General features: G+C 45.4%; 1 protein-coding gene across 10 annotated transcripts in view; it reads left to right on the top strand.

Annotated features, from left to right (window-relative positions):
• Positions 1–16,532, top strand: part of Rbms1 (RNA binding motif, single stranded interacting protein 1) — a 213,688-nt gene that overhangs the window by 81,849 nt on the left and 115,307 nt on the right. For 2 of the 10 annotated variants that reach the window (XM_030251909.1, XM_030251907.1), the window contains exon 1: positions 529–914. The exons of 6 other annotated variants lie outside the window; for them this stretch is intronic. In XM_030251909.1, the coding sequence (XP_030107769.1) occupies positions 846–914 (69 nt within the window). In that variant the 5' untranslated portion in view covers positions 529–845. Of the gene's footprint in view, positions 1–528; positions 915–16,532 lie in introns of those variants that run through there. 2 more of the 10 variants (NM_001141931.1, NM_001141932.1) reach the window with 1 other exon arrangement.

Genomic DNA, 16,532 nt, shown 5'->3' with positions numbered 1-16,532 from the left:
ATGAAATTGAAAACTTTCCCGGGTGTATTTGGGTGAGGGACTGGAAAGGAAAACACAAAAACAAAACAAAACAAAACAAAAAAAACCCACCCGTTTGCTCTACAAAAATGTAGCATGCTTATAACTGGGGGGCTGAGAAGTGTCCTGGGAGGTAGATCTGGACAGGGAAGTGAGAGTAATTATCCGCGCCTTTTCGGGACCAGGGGCTGCTGTGAAAGATGAAAGAAAAGGCGGGCCATTGGCTTCCTATCCAGGTGTTCCAGCGGTTCCCGAAGCGATGCCCTTAAAAGGGGCAGCCAAGTGGGGTGCGAAGCCACGGCGACGCCTGGCCCAAGGGCCTGGGGTGGCTGCTCCCAGGAATGTGAGGCATGCGGGGCGCCAGAGCCAACCATTGCGCGGGATGGGGGCGCCGCGCAGCCCGGGTTGCCGCCCCAGCCCGGGAGGCCGAGCGCGGGGGCCGAGGCCGGGGGAGCGGGCGCGGCCGGGCGGCCGGGCGGGCGGGAGGCGCGGGAGGGCTGGGCGCGGCACTAGGCGGTGCGCGGCTGCTTCCCCGCCCCCGGCCGGCGCGCTCTCGGGGCGGTGGTTGAGGCGGCGGGAGGTGGGGACGCGGCGGCGCTGCTCGTCCGCTGCCGCCGGCACCGCGCGCGAACTCCGGTCCATGGCACGCAGGGCGGCGGCCCCCGGAGCTGCTCGAGAGTCGCCGGCCGCGCGCGTCGCGCCGCACTTTTAGGGCGGGAGCCGCGAGCCAGTCCCCGGCCGCATCCTCCCTCCGCCTGCCCGGACAGGCGAGAGAGGGAGTTCCCGGAGCGCCGCGGCCCCGGTTGCCTCAGCTCCCCGCGCCCGAGATGATCTTCCCCAGCGGCAGCGGCCACCCCGGCGCTGCCGGCGGCTGCAGGACGCCCTACCGCAAGCAGGTGAGGCTGCCGCGCTCCCCAGGCCTGCGCCGAGCGCGCGGGGCGGTGACCCGGTTTCGGAAGGAGGCGGCGGGCGGAGAGATGCCCGGGGGGACCGGGACGGGGACTGGCGGAGAGGTGGGACGGGCAGGCGCGCGGCCAAGGGCTCCGGCGGCCCGCAACAAGTTTGGGGGTTTCCTGGAGACCTTTGTGTACAGAGGAACTGGGGATACGTCGGGGCAGTGCTTTGCATTGCACTAGGGGACCTCCAAGAAACCTGTCTGATTCATGGGGAACCCGGAAGACGTGTGTGTGTGTGTGTGTGTGTGTGTGTGTGTGTGTGTGTGTGTTCGCGCGCGCCACCCTTCTTATTTTAAAAAAAAAAAAAAAAAGACAAAAAAGAAAAGAAAAACAGGAACTTCTGTCACTTTCTCAAGGTTTTCAGAAACACAGGGAAATCCTGTGATAGAGATACTGGGATAAGCCTGAGTCATACACACGCCTTTTCCTATTCTAATTTTGTTTCATACATTTTCTAACAGATTGAACTCCAAAGGCACTTGAAAGGTTACATCCGAATCCCCTGCCTGGAAAAGGAGTGGAACTGGCAGGTTTTAGTTTCGGTCTTTTGTTTTTAACATCTTTGTTTTTGAAAGAAGGTTACTGAAGCCATGTTGTGATAAAAACCCCACAGCCTCTCAGCAGCAGCAATAACAACAACAAAAACCCTAGCTCTAAATTATGTTAAAAATGTGCAGGTCTGCTCAGAAAAGGTTAAACTCGTTTAGAGGTCAGTGACAGAATGCTTGTTGAAAAAGAAAAGGCAGCATTGCAGATCTTTTCCCTTCGTAATAAATCTCTAGTCTACACCCTCAGCCACAGAGACAGATCAATTAAGTTATCCCAGTAATGATAGCAGCAAAATGCACCCTTCCACGTAAACTGTGGTTCCATTAAGATCCAGATGTGTGGCACTGGAGCCTGCTGAGTTCTTTGTGGCGGTTTGCAGGATTATTGTTCCGGCTGTCCAGCATCAGCCCATCTGAAATGCTTCCTCGGGGTCACAAAGTACTATTTTCTATTTTACTTTCTTTGCCTCTTTTGTTTGTTAAAATTCCCCTTTAAAAGAAGTAAATAAATGTCCCTGGGTTTCAGTGCCCACGATGTCCAAGCCACAGCCTTTCTCCTGGATTAAGAAGTCCAATCTTTGGGTTACAAGTTTAAAATCTTTACTGACGACTTGGCTGAGATAGATATGCACAAGGTCAGGATTCACGGACGGGTATCTCGAAAACTCACTTCATGTGGCTTTATTTAAAATAAGTGCCCTCAGATGCTGTGTGCCAGCGTCAACTTCAGAAGTGAGGCCAATTTACACTAAAGTATTCTCCCAAGCCCTCCTCCCCCCACCCACCTCTCTCTACCTGAAAAGATGGCTAATTATGTTAGGGCCTTGTGTATTCATTTATTTGTTGTCAAAACCCAGCAGGGTGTTAGCTCTGAAATGGGAAAAGGCTCAGAGGGTGAGGCCTTTTGCTGAGAGAGGCTGGAGGTTTGGTTGTGGAGGGGGGCACAGCCTGCTGGCTGGAGCATGCTGATAAGATGCTCTTTTCACAAGCCTCTCCTTAGACTCAAAGACTAAAAGGGCTGACTGAATCAGAAAAACAAACAGACTTTCTTTTTTCTATAGGCAAAGAAAGAAATGAATGTGTAGGCATTATACAGACACAAGACCCTGGGTACCAGTGGTATTTGAGTCAAAGGTTTCTTTTGTTAGTATTTTGCCATTCACTGAAAAAGCACACTTGGAGCGCAGGGACCTGGTTACCGTGAGTGACTTCATGATCTCATCCTGGCTTAGCCTGAATGGGAAATCTAATTAATACTTCTTATAAGATGCTGTGATGCAAAGCTTTGCGCCTTTCAGTTCATAAATGCTTTCTTCAGTTTGCCGACAGAATTGGCAATTTTCAGGCATATAATGCAGTTTGATTTTCATCTAGAAATACACAATCAGCTGTTAGGGGCTGATTTCAGATAACTTCCTTGAGGAATAAAAAGGAGTGTGAGGGATACTTAAATCACCTTTGGAACGCCTACAAGTCAGAATCACTCTTAGTATAGACACACACAGAATCGTGGTAGCTAACGATCACCGAGCACCTTACTACCTGCTGGCTGGCATTTGGAATGTTTCTGTGGATTAACTGATTTCATCACATTGGCAGCGGCCCTGTGTGGTAGGTAATATTAGTCTCTACTTTACAGTGAACATTAAAGCATGGATTAAATAACTTGCCCAGAGTCCATACCACCCAGCGTGCAGAGGCAGGACTTGAATCCTGGCCACCAGGCCTTTGGGACCTCATACTCCAATGGCCTTTTCTGCCATGAACATCCCAGGAAACACCCATGTAGAAATCCTCCGTGCCGGTACCTCTGACTCCCTAGTTCTCCACCCACCCCGTATGTATGTGAGTGTAGGTTGGGAGAGAGAAGGTGAAGAAGGATGTTCAGAGTTTGATCTGAAGGATGAGTTGGTGGTATTTGGTGGGAACATTGATGTCAGCATTTTGCTCCGGTGAGCGATTGTTAGTCCCTTTTGCACTTTACATATGGAGGAGTCACCCAGTTTCTGTGGAAGCAGAGGTGGGCCTTGCTCATCCTTCTCTCCCCAAGGGCTGTAACCAGGGCACCTTGGATAAACAGGATTTTCCTGCATCACAAGCCTGTGGGCACATACATACACCTGCTCAGCTCAGGCCAGTGAGGTGAGTCTGAATACTCCAGTGACTCCTTGCTAGTCAGTGCTAGATAAAGGTTATTAGTTTTAAGTTTCTGAAGAAATGAGCACATCTTCTCACTGTGGGTTGTGACTTGCAAATATGATATTCCTTAAGTAGATACAGTCTGACTCTGTGAAACCAGCGTCCCCCAACGGAAATGAAACCATTAATCACGACGTTGGTAATTGTGAAAATATTTCATTGTGGCTTAAAAGGAACAGGAAGTGCCTCATACTTTAAAAGTCTTTACAGACTGAAAGTGGCTATTTCCAGTTTGATTTCAGGTTCTGTTTCTTGTCTTTTAAAAATCTTACTATCATTATTATCATTATTTTACACTTTTTTCATGTTTCCTTATTTCTTTCATGGCACTTCTTCCTTGCTTTAGTTGACTCAGTGATGTCACGTAGTATGAGTTTTGCAGATCGTGACACGTAGCCAGAGCCATTTTGGCTGAGAATGTTGCCCTAGTGGTCTGTCACAGGGTGTTGGAAGTAGGTGAACCAGTGATCAGAATTTCGGTGGGTCTGCCTCTCCTCAACTGATGGGCTTGCCTTCTCATAGGCGAGCTTAGCAAATCTTGCTCACTCTTGGCGAGCGAGGTACTTGCCACCCCAGTTTAAGTAGATTTACACAATTTGCTGCTTTCTTGAAGATTAACTGGGTGTAGCTGCACGTGAGGAATTCCAGTGATTCACTGTTTGGCCTTGTTTAGAAGATGACATAGAAAGCTGTTGATCACTCCTCGCCAAGCCGTTTCTGCTCACAGCCACTTGTGTTTAGTGGATCCTGTTTTGTAAAGTGTGTAGATTAAAGTTGGGTGGACGATGTTTTAAATTAATAGTGCCCAAGCCAATCCCAACCTTTTTTTTCCCCCCACAAAGGCAAATGTTTAGGCAGAGATTGGAGGCTTGCTTGGAGGAAGTAGCAAGTACAAAATTGGTTTGTGTAAATAAAGTTCCATCTCTTTTTTTATATTCTACTCTGTGCGTTTGTGATTTGGTAGTTTTTTTTTTTTAATCAAAAGCGGTGGGTTTCAGATGCCTACCCATAGGCTTTTGTGAAGTCTACACTCCCATGGAGGATGGGCACTGTTTCTGCTAGGTACGCCTTTTGGCATCTCACTAGATTTCCCATAGTTCACACTAGGTTTTGAATACATTTCTGGATTTTGTTTTCTCCTTCCTTCTTGACACAGACAGACAGACAGCTGTCAAGAGCACACCCCAGAGACTGTTAAAATTATTGCATTCTTGGCCTGTTTTCTTTGTGGGAGGGTCTCTGGGGATGTTTGTAATGTTCTCAGTGAGCAGTCAGTACTTAGGGCATATCCTTTCTTTTTTGTTGTGTTTAATCCCCACCCCACCCCCCACCGTATCAGTATAAGATGGAAAAGAGACTGGGAATGAAATGGGCAGTGAAATGAGATGGCCTGTGAGTGAAAGCCAGGTCTTTGAGGTCCAGGGCTGGGTCTACTACTAGAGAGAAAAAGGAAGACTCTGTCAAGAGCAGCTGAGCCTCCTGGCTGCTTCTTTTCCTAGGTGACTCTGGAAGACATGGAGTGTATCCCGTGGCCTGGTTTAGCTTGGGGAATTGAGGCACTGTAATTTATTGGTGTTTGTTTGTTCCATAAACGCCTTTGCTCCAGGGTTAACAGCTAGCCTATTGAACATTGAGTAAACTCAGAATCTCAGATAACCCTCTTTTTAAAGGTACAAGTGTCTCAAATATGTTGTGCTGTGTGTTTTTATTTGCTAAATCAAGCAATTCTATCTTAGGGAACCCAATTCACTTTTTAAAAACTAGTTATAAAACATGATTATAAAACAACTATTCTTGTTTTCTTTACCCCACTTAGAAATTTGCCTCTTAGCACATCCCTTAAGGCTGATGGAAATGCAGATCTCACCCTTTACCTCCTTCAGCCATTTTGGTCAGTGTTCCTTCTTCCTGCTCTCCATGTCACTTGGCTCCAGTCTACCTTTTCCAGGCCTCCTCACATCCCTGAGCCGGGGGTTGTGCTGAGTAAAGATAATTGTGCACACTCACAAGGCGGTTGTTGTTCATCCTTCTAAGGTGTTACTATTATTAATGTCCCCACAGAGCAGGTAGCAGCAAGCGGTCCCGGGAGGCTCTGTGAGATCTTAGGAGAACTCAACCCAGTCTCTAAAGAGTGGGCCCTGTTTACAGCCTCGGAAGAAGGGACTGTGTTTAGGCTGTGGGCAGCCTCAGAGGAGGGTATAAGGGCTTGGGGTTGGAAATGAAGTTCTCAACCAGGTTTAAAAGAATATTAGTAAGCAGAGCCATGGATCTCTGCCTTTAAGTGCTTGTTTGTGTGTTAAGAGCTGGTGCCATTTACCTTCTCTCTGGAGAACCAAGCCCTCGACCTCTAGTCTTTATTTTATGCAGGTATTTGAAAGCAGAAAGTAAAAAAAAAAAAAAGCACGGATCACACAAAAGAAGTGTTTAAATTGCTTGAAAACTGACAGATTTGATCATTAGTGTGCCTGGACTGCTTTCCTGGAGTTTATCCTCTGTGGGGTTTGTATGTTTGATTTTTCAAAGATGTCATCTTTACCTTACTCAGAAATGGAAACATTTTTTTCTTCCCTTTTGTCCTTGGGAGTCTGTAGGTGTTTTGGTGGGTGTTTGTTTTCAACTCTGTAAGGAGTGCTTGGCTCGCTCCGTTCTAATGCTTTCTGGAGTTTAAAATACATGGTAGACAAGGAGAAAGGTGTTTTCTGAGGTTAGACTAAAGTTACTAGGTAAACAGGGAAACTGAATTCTGGATTAAGCTAATGAATTAATGCAGCTGTTGGTATTTAACACTTTTTACAATGACAGAACAAATCCTGCCTTTCTTCCGATTACTAGGACCTGGAAAAGGTGGGCCCACTTTTAAGCACAGGGAATTCCAAAACAATGATATGTAAATTAGGGAAGCTTATTTTGTGTTTGTTAGTTGCATATCCAATATAATTTCTAAAATTTAACTTTAAAATATTGGGACTGAGTATAACGGTTATAGATGTAGCACTCAGGAAGCTAAGACAGGAGGATTCCAAGTTTGAGGCTAAGTCTGAGCTGCTCAGTCAGTAAATAAGTTAACAAAGTACAGAAAAGTCAACCTGGGGAAGGAAATGTTCAAAAGGCAGCAGCGCATTGCTGCTTCTGTCGTAGAACACGCATGCCTGGCTTCCCCTCTTAGCTCTTTACACTGTCCTTCAGCCTTTCCGTCACTTGGACCACAGAGGATACAAGGAGGGAGGAGTTCTTGGGTTATCAATTTTCTTTTTTAAAGTGAAAACTCTTGAAATGGCAGTTATCTTTAGTTTCTCAACATTGGCGAAATACTAAAGAATTCCTTCATGTTGAGAATGTCCAGCAGCAGTATAGGGCTGACCTCCAGGGTGCATACCTGCAGTCCCAGCTGCTGTGTAGGACACTCAGGGTCGGGCTGGGCAGCAGAGTAAAAAGGACCTCCTCGGCCCCCCTCCCCCACTCATACACACAGCACTGTATTTCTTATGCACATACATACACACAACACTGTTGTGTCTCATGCAAATGCACACGCACACATGCACATACACTCAGAAACTCATACACACAGCACCGTTTTTCATGCACATATATACACACATGCTCATACACACAACGCTTTTGTTTCATACACACATAAACACACACACAGAGCCTGTTTCTCTCTCTTCCTGGGTTTCAGTGTTAAGGTGTGATTCTTGCTATTTCTGATTCTCTACCTTAAAAACAAAATCCTGTGCCACCTTTTTGGAATTTATTTTATATATATATATGTGTGTGTGTGTGTAGCAACATTAGATTTCCTTCTTTTGAACATACCACCTGAACTTTAAAAGAAAAAAAAAAAAAACAAATTTAAGGACCTAATTTACATGCATGAATTAGTGTAGGCGAGATGCAGCCAAATACGTGAAATTTCCTATTTTAGGTCACTGTTCTAGCTTGGTTTCTGTTGCCGTGTTAAACACTAGGACTAGAAGCAATTTGGAGGAAGAAGTTTATTTAACTTATACTTCTATGTCAATGTCTGTCCCTGAGGGGAGTCAGGATAGAACTCAAACTAGGAACTTTGGTTCAGGAATTGAAGCAGAGATGGTGGAGGAACACTACTTACTGGCTTACTTAATTCAGCTTGGTTGCCCCTGCCTAGGGGTGGCACTGCCCACAGTGGACCATATCAGTCACTAGTCAAGAAAAGAGCCCACAGACATGCCCACCAGCCAATCCCATGCAGGCAGTTCCTCAATTGTGGTTCCTTTCTCCAAAAGACTGTAGTTAGTTTGTGTCAAGTTGACAAAACTAATCAGTATAGTTACTTTATAGAATGGCTTTTAATAGAAAGGGCGGAGAAATGCAACCGTTTTATGGACAGATAAGTGTCCCACACATTGAATGGCTGTATTACACGGGACAAATCCAAGCTGTTCCGCTTCTGTCACATTCCTCTGGTTGTAATTTATTTTGACTAGTCCTGATGGTCTTCATTGGGAACTTCCTTTGCTGCTTTTTTCAAAGTGTAGCATGGTGGGAGGTGCAACTTCCGAGAGGCGAGTTTTATGTATAGTGAAGTAGAGAGGATGTCTGTAAGCAGTAGAGGACAGATCAGTTCAGCACTATAGAAGCACTTCCCGAGATGTAACCTAGGAGAGTTTCAGTGGCTAGGGGTCTTTGATAAGAGCTGCAGAGGCTCTAAGGCTTGAGGAAGGGCTGGGGGAAATGGTTAGAGTAAGAGAAAACACAGAGTTACTGTGTTAGCTATTTTACTTCACTCCTCTGTGCTCATCCTTAGGTCGCTTGGCCATATCTTTGCAAGTACTATAATTTTGATGCTGTGTGGGCTGGACAAGTATGTATCCTCATCATTTCACATTTGTCCTCTCCCTTCCTCTTCATATCAGTCCTGTCACCCCACACTTAGGTCCTCTGTTCTTTGGCCTCCTATGAGGAACAGGCTATAAAGCATCATTTCCGTGGGGCGGTAGTGCTGCATGCCTTTAGTCCCAGCACTTGGGAGGCAGAGGCAGGCGACTCTCTTGAGTTAAAAGGGAAAAAAACAACAAGAACAAAAACAAAAAGCCCCACATCATTTTGGTTTGAGACTAGTAAGTTCAACCATTCCTATTCACCTGCTCTAGAGAGCACTTTGTATCTGTTTCCTGGTCTCAATTTTACAGGTCAAACTATCCACAAACTCAAGCAGAGTTCGGTTTTTCAGTTTCAGGGCAACTCAAAAGGGTTGTGTTAGTTACTGGATGTGTGGCGTAAGTTAAATGGTTTTCTAAATAGACATAAGTCCTAGGAAGTAAAGAGCTGGTCCCGGAAGGTTCCGAGAGTGCTGAGAGCCCACCTGTTGAAATAGCTAAGGGATAGTTAGGACCCAAAAGAAAACAATTCAGTTTTTTCGTCGGCAGAGTTATACAGATGACAGACAGTACTCAAGCCCCTGAATTGGCGCTTCAAATGTTATGCTTATTGATGGATGTCCTCCCACAGGTTTTGCACGGATGTGAAAGCTCTAAGACAAAGGCAGTGTTGAGGCGGGATGTTGGCTGCATGGTACCTGCATTTCATTTCAAGTAGATGCTGAATTACAGTCCAGGCTTTGAAGATGGAGGAGACAGGTTTTACTGGGGGACCAGTAAGTGATTGAGGTTAGCAGGATGCAGGGCAGAGGTTGAAAGGCAGAGAGCTATGAGATCACGCTTATTAAAATAGACCAGAGCAGAGCCTGGGCTTAGAAGGTGCCATGATTGAAGGAGAGGTGTCAAATACAGTCGTGCCAATGGGCTGGAGTGGCTATTAACAGACTGCTTGAGAGTAAAGGGTTTCAAGCAGAGGTCCCAGGTTTTAGTCTTGGTTAGGAGGTTGAAAAGCTAAGGTAGCTTGCTTGCTTATCAGTGGGCTAAGTGATAAGGTCAGCTCAGCTGGTCTATTACAGAGATTTTCTACATTTTTTACATGTTATAATAAGGAGGGGTAGGATTGCTAAATTCTGTGGCTGACATTCTGTCCAGACACCAGGAATGCCAAACGTCCTGCTGAGTTCACAGCAGTTTCTTGAAGGGAAATATCCAGTTTTTAATGTGTCTTTGTACTTCAAGGTAAGAACTGAAGTGGGCTGTATACATTTCTGTGCTTCTGTGAGGGTTGCCTTCAAGCCAGCGTGAAGGCTGCCTCACATGGGTGCATAGATTTATTCTTTTATGGTCACGTGATATTCTCCAGTGTGGAAAACATATTCTGCCAATGTTTTTACTTAAAGTTTTTGTGTTTGTTTGTTTGTTTGCTTGGTGTGTGTGTGTGTGTGTGTGTGTGTGTGTGTGAGTGTATGTGAGTGTATGTGATCTCCTCCTACCATGTTGGTCCCAGGGATCCAACTCAGGTAATCAGGTTTGGCAGCAAGTATCTTTTCCCACTGGGCCATCTCAAAAGCCTCAAATGTGTTTGGTTGTTGTTTGTTTGTTTTGGTCATTGTTATGTCACTGAAGACCAGGCTGACTAGAGAGCCTCCTGTTGCATTTATGAAATAAGAAAGGCCCAGAAGCTCGGTGTGGTGGTGCGCACCTTTAATGCCAATACTGGGGAGGGAGGTGGACCTCTTGTGTTTGAGGACAGCCTGGTCTACAGAGAGAGTTCTAGGACATCCAGGACTACACAGAGAAATCCCTTCTTGAAAGACAGAAACAACAAACAACCAAAAGTGCCACAGGTTAAAGCATCTCCCAGCAGCCAGCTCATCCTCACATAAGAGAAAGAAGCCCAGGGAAGGCCAGAGTGTTTGCCCTGACCATTTTAACTTGGCCCCACCGCTTGTGATCTCAAGTTTGTTCAGAAGGCCATTATAATATAGAACTGAAGCCTAGGGAGAGAAGTCTTGGGAGTAAGAGAAGATATTCCAGGGAGCAGGGTGTCAAAGGGGGGGGGGGTGGTGGAGCGTAAGTTCTAACCATCCAGGAAGGAGCAGGCTGGGCCTTTGACACAGTAGGTGACAGAAATACCAGAACTCTGAAAGAATGCGGAGCCTCGGCAGCTCTTGCAAGGAGAGCTTGTTGGCTCCAGTAAAGGATGCCCAGAGGTCATGGAAGACAAAGGCTGGTGAAAGGCAGCTGGAATTGTCTGTTGAGAGGTCACGATGTGTGTCTGTGGGTCTGAGGTTTCCACAGAACACTGTGTGTGCAATGGGGCAGGAGGAGTGAGCAGGAGGAAGCACATTCCAGAAGGTTTAAAGAAGAGATGAGTGAGGAGGGAGTGTCTTTCGGAAAGTCAAGCACCAGAAGAAAAAGAGAGTCCCTCCCAGTTGAAGAGTGACAGCCCTGACTGTTTTAATCTGTTGGAGGTCCTTTCAAGAGCTGGTGGGGGTAGGCTTTGCTCTTAAGAGCCACTGAGGCAAGTGTTAGCCCTATATTGGAAGGAGCCAGATGTGAGAATGTCAGAGCCAGCTAGGGTTAGTTGTGACACTGAGGTGTCAGTGGGGTGTTGGGTGTTTAGTTCCTAGAGACCAGACGGGAGACCATCAGAGACGGAACTGCAGTCTCAAGGAGTCCTGACAGGAGGCTTTAGAGTTCTTGGGAAATTGGTGAGCACCAAAACAGATGAAGAAAGGATGAGTAAGTGGGGGGAGGGCAGGGCGGAGGGGAGCTGGGAGGGGAGCTGGGAGGGCCAGCTGTCTGAGTCAGCCAGACACTGAGATCTTCAGCAGTCAGTGGGCTGGGTTCTGAGGAATGGGTTAGTGTGGTGTTTGTCATTGGTAAAGTGAGAACTGTATAAAACTTGAGCATTGATTGTTAGGCGTGCTGGAGGAGGTAGATAACTCAGGGAGGCCAGACATGTTCAGAATAAGGAGCCTGGCAGCTCCCTTCAGATGCAAAGAAAAGTCTGGGGGGTGAAAAAGAGAAAAAATAAAACTGTCATTTCAGTAACATAGTTTTTAAAATAAAATATGTTTTAACTATATTCTTTCCCTCTCCCCAACTCCTCCCCACCTAACTTCAAAACAAGGAAAACAAAACAGTAAAATTAAAACCAATTAAAAAGAAGAAAACAAGACAAAAATACTAAAACACAACAAAAGAGGCACACTAAAAAACAAACAAGAGTCTAAGGAGCCCTTTCATGCTGACCAAGTGCTGTTAGGCATGGGGCCTGCCCTGAAGTATGGTTGACAAGCAGGGTCAAAACTGACAGTGTAGTAATAGTAAGACTATCACACCCTAGGTCTCCAGCGTGGGAATCATGGTACAAACCCTGATCTTGCCTGGTGGCCTTGTTGGAGTAGATGAAAGAACAGTACTGTCTTCCTTGTACAGGCAGAGGACGTGGGTGGCCTCTACTATCCTGTTGCTTCTCTTATAGTAGTTTTAGAATGAATCAAGTTCTGTTATATTTTCCCCATTTTTAAAGTGATCCTATTTTTCTCTCGCAGCCTCCCAAGTCCAGGAATTCTAGGCCTACACCATCATACACAGCACCCAGTCTTGTTTCATAGAGAATGAACCACAAACTGATTATTGTGGGTTTTTTTTTTTTTAACCTGACCCTTTACTTCAGTTTAAGAAATTTCACTGACACTGTTTGAAAGCATCCCAAGTTGCTTTGAAAGACAAGATGTGGAGATAGTTGGCTTTCAACAAACTCATTAGTTGTATGGTTGTGAGGACATTTCTTAACATTTCTTAGGTCTTCCTTTTCTCAACACAAAAATTCACGAGAATGGCTACTTGACATTCTTGAGGTGGAAGGGGGACTCATGTGTGCCATCTGACACAGCTGCTCTCACTTGTCCCTGCTTCCCTTGTGAGGTGTCCCCTCACAAGTCAGTTTATGTAAACACGTGTGGAGGCTGTGTAATCCTAACAGTGGAAGGAACTGTCATCATTCCGATCATTGTCAGAAAATGTGAGGAAAGGCTAAAACCATTCAGCCCTCACTGGAGAATTTATACACCGGTGTTGTGCCGGCACTGCCCAGACCTGTGAACAGTGCAGAGATGCTAAGGGCTCTTGAGTGGATGCTCCACAGTTAGGCATTTTGATATCTGGTTCTAAGCTCCTGAACTTTGTTACTTAAAGCTGCTTCCCAGTTGTGTTCACTGAGATTTTCTCATTCTATGAAATGTTGAACGTGTTCCAGGAATTAAGATACTCAGTGTTGAGAAAGTTGGCGGTATCACGCGCTGCTTAGCGTAGCTGAGGAGAAGTTTTTGAACTTCTGCAAGTGAAAATATTTATCCAGTTGTGTATGTATTTCATTCATTTTCTGGAATTACTTGATCGTGGGACTCCTTAGTCCTACGTTATTAACAGTATGTTTGAAACAGTTTAAGCAACACTAGCTTTAAAGGAATCTTTACATTTGGCGTTGGAAGGGGTCGTAGAGATTATCTGGCCATGTGTCTGGTTTAATTTCTCCCGAAAGAGCTAACATCCAAAGCCATCCAGGAACGGTGAGGTCTCCCAACTTGGGAAGCTTACCTTTTTGACTCAACCGTGTGAGATCCCGTTTTTTACCATTTTAGTTTCCACTTAGGCTGCATCCTTGCACCACAGCCATCATAATGAACATTAGTAAAGACTGTATTTTTTAAATAATGGTTGAGGGATCTTCAGAATTACTTTCATGAAAGGTGTTTGAAAGCCTCTCTGTGACCAGATTGGTCCTGTGGTGGGCATGTGTTGAGTGAAGCCACTGTAAGTCAGCTTTCATTTCTCTTTTTGCTTTTAATTTCTTTTCTCTTAAGGCTGGTTTCCCCATCTCTTCTATTACTGCTTTTTCAAGCATCTACTAAATCAGGATAACTGTGACTTGGGAAAGCAACCCAGTTTAAAGTACCAGTGATCTGGAAAACCCACACACAATTATTAATGAATATTCTTTTGTTCTCAAGATTAGTTTCGTCTTTTCCATTTAATTGGCTGTGGGTAGGCACATTTGCATGATGTTAGCCTCTTCCTGCTTTACTCTAGCAGGCAGGGTTTGCTGTGTGGTTTCTGGGCACAAGTTCCTGTGTAGGGGAGAACTTTGCAATGCCCCTGTGCCAAGAGCCCACCATGGATGCCGGTCATGTGCTCTGAGGGGCCACTCCCCTGCGTTGTTATCAGAGATACTGCAGACACCAACTGCTCACGTGTAGTATTTGTTTTTAAGTGTATTATCAGTGCTCATAGCTGACTACTCTATAGAGTAACAGTGTAATGCCAGGCACTGCTCCTGCACACCTGTAACTAGCACTAGGAAATCAGATGGAGGGGACTCTTGAGTTGTAGGTAGCCATAGATGCCTAAGCAAGACTCAGCCTCAGAAACCATCACAGCAACGTAGAAAAACTAGAGTCTTGAGAGAAATTCAAGGGAGAGAGTGTTTCAGATTCTGAAAGGTCCTGATCATTGTCCTCTAGTTAAATCTACGAAGTAAGATAGGAAACAGTACCCAGCAGAGTTGGGATTGATGGTCAAGAGGGATAATCAGTAGAGGCTTACTATGGTATTAGTGGTGCATTTCATGGCTTATCTCATGCTGGGCTGACAAGAGTGTAAGCTTTGTAGCTCTCAGTCTCGGCCACAGTTGTCTGGTACCAACTTGACAACTTGGAAGCAATTGTGGATGATCTAGGGGTGGCTGATGTAAAACTTACATACAAAAGCCAGCATGAGCCGTGTTGGTTCTGTGTACCACAGTCTGCCTACTCCTCATGGGTGGATCTGTCTTTGTGGAATCTTTTACCTAGCGTGTACAGAAGGAGTAGAAAGAAAGCGAAGCCAAAGCAGACAGCAAGGATCACTGCGAGCGAGCGAGCGAGCACAGTCAGCGTAAGATAAACAGCAAGTGAAACCATAGGAAGGTGGGTGTGATTCATAGCTTGCTCAGAAGGTTTTGAATTTAGGGTTCAATCTTAGATAACTTTGGTTATACATGGGGAGGCATTCTTGTGTTTATGTCATCCATGGTGTGTGTGAGCATTCTCTTTCTCTCCCTTCTCCCTGTGTGTGTGCATGTATGTGTGGCTGTGCATATAGAGGCCAGAAGTTCAGGTCAGGTGTCCTCTATCAACCTCTGTCTTATTTTTGAGATAGAATCCCCAGAGAACTTGGAGCTCACTGATGTGGACAGACGACGCGGGACCTTCCCTTCTTCCTCCTCCTGACTTACTTTGTTGAGTGTGGGTGTTAGGATGTTCCTGTAGCAAACGCTTGACACACTGAGCCATCTTATCAGCCTGACTTTGGTCACCTTTTTTTTTTTTTTCTTATTTGGTCATAATACTGAAATGGTGAGAACATTGTAAAACACAAAAGGCTACTTGGAGTAAAACATTTTCTTTGAACGTGTTTTTAGTGACATAGCTGTTTTACTGCTATAGAAACAAACAGCAGGGAAACACCGTGCAGTAGTGGGCTGGACCACTGTGAGGTGTGTCATCTACTAGGCCCATTTCAGCCTAGTAGATGCTTACGCCCTGTTCTGAGGCTAGACAGATGAGGGCACTGACAGAGCCATGCTTCCTCCCAGGAGCCCAGAGTGCTGGAGCAGGCTTTCCCCTTGCTCTTTGCTCTTACCTAACATTGGCGTTGAAACTCTTGCTCTCACGGTGTCTCCCTGTGCCCAGAGTTTCCCCTCTGTTCATCTATAACAGTCATGGTGTTTGGGTCCCTGTGTTTAGACATTTGACTATAAAGAAGATCTCATTCCAGGATACTGGGGGGTGGGGGGACAGGGTCAGAATCCTAGGCTGCCTTAGGGGATTACATTTCATCACTAACAGCATTCATTTATTTGAGGCAGAACTCCTCAATTGGGCCTAAATGACATCCATAGTCATAAGAGCTTCAATAATGGAAGTATTATATTGGTGACACACTGTACGTAGTTGTAAGGACATTTTCCCCTTTGTGGCTGAATTTTAACTTGGAGGTTAGAAGATTCATCTTCATACAGAAGGCTCAAACATACAAATGATTCTAGAAGCATCTTCCAACTCTAGCCTTCAAGGAGCTCCAGAACCGCTCTGCTTCAGCCAAGCCCATTCCCATCCTTCTAGCCTGAAGCTTCTCCCAGCTTCTAGAAGTCTCTCTTTTCCCCTGCTCTCTCCTAGGCCTTTGTTAGACCATTACAAATGGCAGCAGAACTCTGTCTTCCCACCTTCAGGTCCCCTCCCTCTTGTCTCTTAAGTTCTACCTGAAACTTGTGTCAGAATTGAGCCCTCCTGATGTGGTTTTCATCCACCACACCTGAGTGGTAGTGTGGGCAGAGTGGAAAAACCCAGGCATTCACTGTCTTTATCTGCAAAGGGGATTCCTGGGCCACCGTGTTGGAGAAGTCAGGTTGTTTGTGGGGGAGTGAAAATGACTCCTACCATTAGTAGGGAAGATTGTTGGAAGAGATTCTTGCCCATTTGTAATTTTCATTTGAAAGTTACTGTGTTAGAATGTAAAGAGGTGTTACAATGTAACTTTTTGAATACTTAAACGGGAACTTGTGTGTCTGCTTCATTAACAAACAGGTGTTTCACTTTTGTTAGCCTTCACTTAAAAAAAATTATTTTTTCCTGATTGGTTAATAAAGAACAAATCTCAGATGGCATTAATTTGTAAGGAAATCAGTTAAATTAGTCCTTTCTTTGAACAAAGGGCTCTTTCTTGTGTGTTATGATTGCTTGAATTGTTCCTTCACCTTTTGATTGGGTGTGTGTCTTCGTACAAGTCAGATTGCTAAATGTATATGCGCCGTGGCGTCTCTCCATGAGCATTGGGTTTGTGTGATTTGTGCATATTTTAAGGGCACAATATTTGCTGATTCTATTCAGTTTCTTTCAAAA

The sequence above is a fragment of the Mus musculus genome, chromosome 2, assembly GCF_000001635.26.
Source record: "Mus musculus strain C57BL/6J chromosome 2, GRCm38.p6 C57BL/6J".
NCBI classification, from domain to species: Eukaryota; Metazoa; Chordata; class Mammalia; order Rodentia; family Muridae; genus Mus; species Mus musculus.
Note: the sequence above shows the minus strand (reverse complement) of the source record. Positions and strands in the feature narration are given on the sequence as shown.